General features: G+C 27.1%; 1 protein-coding gene across 1 annotated transcript in view; it reads right to left on the bottom strand.

Annotated features, from left to right (window-relative positions):
• Positions 1–1,171: 1,171 nt before the first annotated feature.
• LOC137641662 (vitelline membrane outer layer protein 1 homolog) overlaps positions 1,172–7,336 on the bottom strand; it is a 7,058-nt gene continuing 893 nt past the window's right edge. Inside the window, exons 2-6 of the mRNA XM_068374427.1 lie at positions 6,772–6,893; positions 5,488–5,611; positions 3,601–3,782; positions 2,540–2,621; positions 1,172–1,915 (exon numbers count right to left, since the gene is read on the bottom strand). Coding sequence (XP_068230528.1) covers positions 1,773–1,915; positions 2,540–2,621; positions 3,601–3,782; positions 5,488–5,611; positions 6,772–6,893 — 653 coding nt within the window. The 3' untranslated portion in view covers positions 1,172–1,772. The remainder of the gene's footprint in view (positions 1,916–2,539; positions 2,622–3,600; positions 3,783–5,487; positions 5,612–6,771; positions 6,894–7,336) is intronic.

Raw genomic sequence — 7,336 nt, 5'->3', positions numbered from 1 at the left:
AAGTCACTCCACTAAATCTCTCAGCCACTTAAGAGCACCGGTGTAATTTTCCTTTCCTACCTAAGCAGATTCTAACCGGAGCCGTTTTAACATGCAATATTCGACACGCTCCGTTATCAAATCAGTTGTTTATTTTTGCAAGGGGGATTTTAGCACTATGTGGTTGACGCTGATATATCTAATAAAATAGCCATTGTTGCAAAACTGTTGCATTTATTTAGCAAATTAGAAAATTCAAGATAATGGGACACTAGAATACAAGTGTTGTAGGTTGATAGTTCGTTCCCAAAATAAATCAAACTCTTAAACCGAGGCACTACTGTATATATATATATATATATATATATATATATATATATATATATATATATATATATGTATATATATATATATATACATATATATAAAATGTGTGTTTATATGGTGTATGTATGTATGTATGTATACATACATACTTCGACACGCTCCTCTATCAAATCAGTTGTTTATATTTGTTAGGAGGATTTTAGCACTACGTTCTTGACGCTTATATATCTAATAAAATAGCCATTGTTGCAAAACTGTTGAATTTATTTAGCAAATCCAAGCTAATGGGACTCTGTGATTGTATTCCTTTGCATTTATTTGGTAAATTTAAACTGAAGTGACTTCTTGAGCTTATTGTATAGGCCAATATGTTAGAAAAGTTTAAGTTATTCTTCAACTCTGAGGTAATAGGGCTTTTTTAAAGTATTCTGTAACATATAATATGCCTCCAGGGTTTTTTATTTTTTATTTTTCTACAAAATCCATAATGATATGTATGTCTCACTGCATGTTGTTGTTTGCAAGCTATTATATATATATATATATATATATATATATATATATATATATATATATATATATGTATATATATATATATATATATATATATATATATATATATATATATATATATAGAGAGAGAGAGAGAGAGAGAGAGAGAGAGAGAGAAATGGCTTCGGCAACGTATATTGAAGAAATATATCAATTTGTTCTATTCGAAAACGAACATCTTATTGATTGCCTGATTATTATAAACTGACGTTTGACTGAATATAGTAATCGAAGTCTATTCAGCATTATATTCAAATATGTTTAAATACGAAAATTATATGAGTAATACTAAAAGGAATTAAAAATAAAAAAGGGGTCACACACTCTTTTATTTCAATTCTATCAATTGATATGCCTTTCTACAATACTTCTTGCGTTGTTGATAAAATCATTTACCCTCATGAAGATTTATGGTTTCTAGATATCAGAATTGCAGTAAAAGAATAAAACCTTTATTTCTCTAAAATAAATGCGTCAAAAGGTTAGGTAATTTCAGATCTTCTAGAAAACTACACCATCAAAGGGCTATTCTTTTAACAATAGATATTCTTTTGATATTAAAGTAACGTAGAAAAAAAAACTAAGTTCTCTTCTATCTGTTTTAAACTAGAAGGCCATCATGAAATTTAAATTTTTTTAAAGTATCAAAATTTAATCAAAATATTATATCCTCCCGAATAAATCTATATCTCACAATGCAAATAATTGATAGAAAATTCAATCACATCTTCCCAAATAACTATACCTCGTCATGAAATTTTAATTTTTTTAAAGTATCAAAATTTAATCAAAATATCATATCCTCCCCCAAAAAATCTATATCTCACAATGAAAATAATTGATAGAAAATTCAATCACATCTTCCCAAATAACTATACCTCGTCATGAAAATGGAAGTAATTTTTTCAATATCTTTAAACTGCACAACAAAACATAATAAGGTCACACATGCCAGCATCATCAGTGAATGTCGTCTCGGCTTCGACCTGTGTTTGTATTCCACATATTCTGTTAGTTCCTGTACAAGAGGCCCAGAGACCGTACGCTCCGGATTTATCTGTGGGGAAATTTTAAGTGGGTTTTTATGACATAGAAGATTAGACTGTAGATTTTTGTGTCTTGATATGATATGAATCTGTACATGTAGTTATTTCGAATATATATAGATATACCCCCATATATGTATATGTATTATATATATGAATGCATATATATATATATATATATATATATATATATACATACAGTATATATATATTTATATATATATATATATTTATTTATATATACATATATATATGTATATATATGTATTTTATAAATATACTTTATATGTATATATATATATATAATTTATATACATTTTTTTATACTATATATACTTATATATACAGTATATATATATATATATATATATATATATATATATATATATATATATATATGTATATATTGTTTGTATGTGTATATATAAATTGTGTATATATGTATGAAAATGAGTGTATCTATGTATACAGATTATATCTATACAACATATAAGCATACCTATATTTGTATACAATATATTAAATGTGAGGCTATCATACAGAGACTCATACCAATGGTCTGTCACATATATAAATTACAAAATCTGACGAGTAATGATAAGCTTTTTTTTTTAAATGAATAAACATAATCTCACCCGATTGGATCGTAGCCTTTACATGAACAGCCTCCATCTCGTGACCGTCAATGACAACCTTCTCGCGAGCGACCTCCAGATTCTGTGACGTAAAAGAATTTATTTTTTTTTACTAAAAAGTAGTTTAGTTTGAAGGAGAAGTCCAGTTTAGAGACTGGCTGAAAGAAAATTCTATTTCATCCAATATTATTCATAAACAAACTGATGTCTAATCTTGGCTGGGGTAGATGCGTTTATGTATAATTCCCTTTGGGTGTAATTTGTTCTCAGGGTAAAGTTGAAGTGATATTATTGAGTATGTGAGGCTTGATATTTGGGAATTTGAATGACTCGGGCCGAGAATTAGTACCAAAACTACCATATATATTTTTTGCATCTGTATATTTGTATGTATATATGTATATATATATATATATATATATATATATATATATATATATATATATATATATATGTATATGTATATATATATGTATAAATATATATATATATATGTATATATATATATATATATATATATATATATATATTCATATATATGATATATAGATATATATTTATATATATATATAATGTATATGTATATATATCTATATATGCATATATATAAGTGTATATTTATATATATATATATATATATATATATATATATATATATATTTATATAAGTATATATTTATATATATATGTATATGTATATATATATTGTTAGATCATATATACATATATATACATACATCTATATATATATATATATATATATATATATATATTTATATATATGCATATATATATATATATATATATATATATATACTGTACAGTATATATATCTATATATGTATATATCTATATGTTGTTATCATATATATATATATATATATATATATATCTATGTATATATCTATATGTTGTTATCATATATATATATATATATTGTTATATTGTTATATCATATATACATATATATACATACATATGTCTGTGTATATATATATATATATATATATATATATATATATATATATATATATATATATATATATATATATATTGCTTACATTTTCCGATCGCTCTTGGGCTTTCGCTTCTTCTGAAGTGAATCGGCCGTTAAGAACAGTTCCGTCGCTGCACCTCATCTCGAGATTGACAATCCCTTCGTCGTCACCGAAGGTCCCTTGGTAAGGCATAACATCGGCTCTCATGCCCACCATGTACTGACCAGATTTGCAGGCGCGAATCCCTGACGACGAAGAAGGATACAATTGATAAGCTTGTTTGATCGGATCTGGCTTTAGGAAATAGTATGATACTAAATAGGGTGTTGTTATTTAGAAGTTCTAGCTGAACCTAACCTAACCAACCTAACCTAACCTATTAGAGTTAATGGTATGGTTGTTAATATTCAGAAGTTAGAATAGATAGTATGGTTGTTATTATTCAGAAGTTAGAATAGATAGTATGGTTGTTATTATTCAGAAGTTCTAACCTATCCTAACCTGACAGAGCAAATGGTATGGGTGTTATTATTAAGAAGTTCTAACCTAACCTAACCTTACCTAATAGAGTAAATTGGATGGTTGATATCATTCAGAAGTTCTAACGTAATCTAACCAACCTAACCTAACCTAACCAACCTAACCTAACTTAACCTAACAGAGTAAATGGTATGGTTGCTATTATCAGAAGTTAGAGTAAATAGTGTGGTTATTATTATTCAGAAGTTCTAATCTAAGGTAACCAACCTAGCCTACCCTAACCTAAGCTAACCTAACCTAACTGAGTAAATAGTATGGCTTTTATTACTCAGAAGTTGGAGTAAATAGTATGGTTGTTATTATTCAGCAGTTAGAGTAAATAGTATGGTTGTTATTATTTAGATGTTACAACATTCATTATTGATATAAATCTCAATCCTAATTGGACTTATTTTTTCTTTTTAAATGTTCGATTTAGGTTTCTGTGAGAAGGGTTCTATCCTTAATGTACGGCTTCAAAAAAGATAACCTTTTTAGAAAAGGGTACCTTATGATATGAACTTATGGCTTTATTTTATTTTTATTCTAATTTGTTTTCTTGCTTCACAAGAGTGAATGCATATACAACTTCTAGTAATGGCATTAGTTGATGTTTATTCTAAGCAATATATATACACTACTTTGCAATTGGACTCCAGTCTTTGAAAAGGCTAAGTCTACCTTTCAGAATATCCTATTATCAAATACCTATTTTTAGTCTTTCATCTTGATCCGTCCTTGTCTGGACTTTGTCTCGCAGTAATTTCTAATTTAGTTTTACTCCCAAGTCTTTTCAGACAACCTTCGTGCCAAGTGAAATTAATATTTTTCCTTACTGCTATATGTCTTCTGAAATTTTAACGTGGCGTTAAATCCTTTCGTATCAAGTCCCTTTGAAGGTTATATCGCTATCAAATCTATTCAGAAGTCTTACCTTAATATTAAGTCTCTTCTGAGCCTCTTCCTTGAAGTTGAATCCCTTTCAATATTCATTTAACCTACTTGTGTAGACCCACACTAAATAACCTTTTTGAAGTTTATGTCTGAAAAATCTATTTTGATGTTTTACTGTTCTCAAAATTTTTTATTTTTGTTTTTCACTACTCCTCTTGTAGTTTATTCATTTCCTTGTTTCCTTTCCTCACTGGGCTATTTTTCCCTGTTGGACCTCTTGGGCTTATAGCATCCTTCTTTTTCATAAAGGGTTGTATCTTGGCTAATGATAATGATAATAATAATAATAATAATAATAATAATAATAATGATGATGATGATGATGATAATTAATAATTAATAATCATCATCATCATCATAATAATAGTAATTTACTATTATTAATAATAACAATAATGATAATTATTAATATCAATAATAATAATAATAATAATAATAATAATAATAATAATAATAATAATAATAATAATACAGTACCTTCCCACTCTCCGTAGGAGCCCTCTCCGCTGGTAACAGTTCCTGTCAGCGCTCCATCCTTATCCTGGCAGTAGAGTCTGACAGCATTTACCCCGGTGTTGTCAATGTGTCCCTCTTTGGAATACTAAACAGAGAAATTATTCAAGAGACCGTGAAAAAGAGTGATATTTTTTTTTTTTTTTTTTTTTTTTTTTTTTTTTTTTTTTTTTTTTTTTTTTTTATACGTGGCAATCCAAGACCCTTGATTTCCTTTGGGGGTCATCGGTAATCTGTTACTTTTCAAAAATGTTTCAATTTTTATTCTACTTTCGTTTTAGAACTTTTAAGTAATGCTTCAGCTGTTATTCTATCTTTGTTTTAGAACTTTTAAAAACTGCTTCAGCTGTTATTCTATCTTTGTTTTAGAACTTTTAAAAACTGCTTCAGCTGTTATTCTATCTTTGTTTTAGAACTTTTAGAAACTGCTCCAGCTGTTATTCTATCTTTGTTTTAGAACTTTTAAAAACTTATTCAGCTGTTATTCTGTCTTTGTTTTATAACTTTTAAAAACGGCTTTAGCTGTATTTCTATCTTTGTTTTAGAACTTTTAAAAACTAATTCAGCTGTTATTCTATCTTTTATTTTAGAGCTTTAAAGATTCTTCAGCTGTTATTCTATCTTTTATTTTAGAGTTTTAAAAAAGCTTTAGCTGTTGTTCTACTTTTATTCTAGAACTTTAAATAATGCATCAGTTGTTATTCTTTTATTTTAAAACTTTGAAAAATGCTTCAGCTGTTAATATACTTTACTTTTAGAACAACTTTAAGATATGCTTCCCCTGTTATTCTATTATTATTTAAGAACTTTTTCAAAGACATGGGTTCAAGAGGAAAGTTGACAATCCATTTTACCTCATGTTTTTTAACGAGGGTTGACTTCTTACTCTGGTTTTAAGCTAATATTATTCAACATTTTCTATAACTTCAAGTACTCGTTTGGCTTGTTGAATCAAAATCCAATTGACTATACAACTTTCATCTCTTCCACAGTATTAAGCGCATTGCCTGTATCATGGGTCATTTTATGTACAGCTGGACACAAGAATCCCTGGTACACCTCACTCTGAAGAAGTGCACACACTGAGCGGCGAGTTCTCACCCTACACAATCTGTTTGATTACTCGCTGTGAAGTAAGGTGTGTCATGGACTCCTGTATCCAATTGTACCAAGTCAATAATAAGACTAATGAGTATAATGATAGCGATAATATTATTATTTAGGTAAGGGCTTTTCCTAAGGGCTTACCTTTACTTCAAATGTTGATGCCCAGGAGTTCTGGATGCAGAGATCGGTGGGACCCCAGTCACCTCTGTCCAATCCGTTGCTCAGATATAAGTTTTCAACTGGATTTTTTAACTCTCCATGGGCTGCAATTTTAAAATACATCGTCCTTTTAGGTTTTAGGAAGATAACTCACACTCTCTCTATATATGTATATATAACTAATATATAAATATATGTTATATCTATACTAATGTTTGTAAGTATTTATTTATAAGCATATGCATGTACAATGTATATATTATATATATATATAATGTTTATATATATATATATAAATTATATATATATATATATATATATATATATATATATATAAATTATATATATATATATATATATATATATATATATATATATATATATATATACGTATATATATACTTTATATGCATGTGCATAAAAACAAATACCTACAAACATTTTGTAATTATAACAGAAGTGTATATATATATATATATATATATATATATATATATATATATATATATGTATACATAAATGTATATATGTATGTTTAATTGGTTAT

This window comes from Palaemon carinicauda, chromosome 5 (assembly GCF_036898095.1).
Source record: "Palaemon carinicauda isolate YSFRI2023 chromosome 5, ASM3689809v2, whole genome shotgun sequence".
NCBI classification, from domain to species: Eukaryota; Metazoa; Arthropoda; class Malacostraca; order Decapoda; family Palaemonidae; genus Palaemon; species Palaemon carinicauda.
This window is presented reverse-complemented; position numbering and strand designations above follow the sequence as displayed.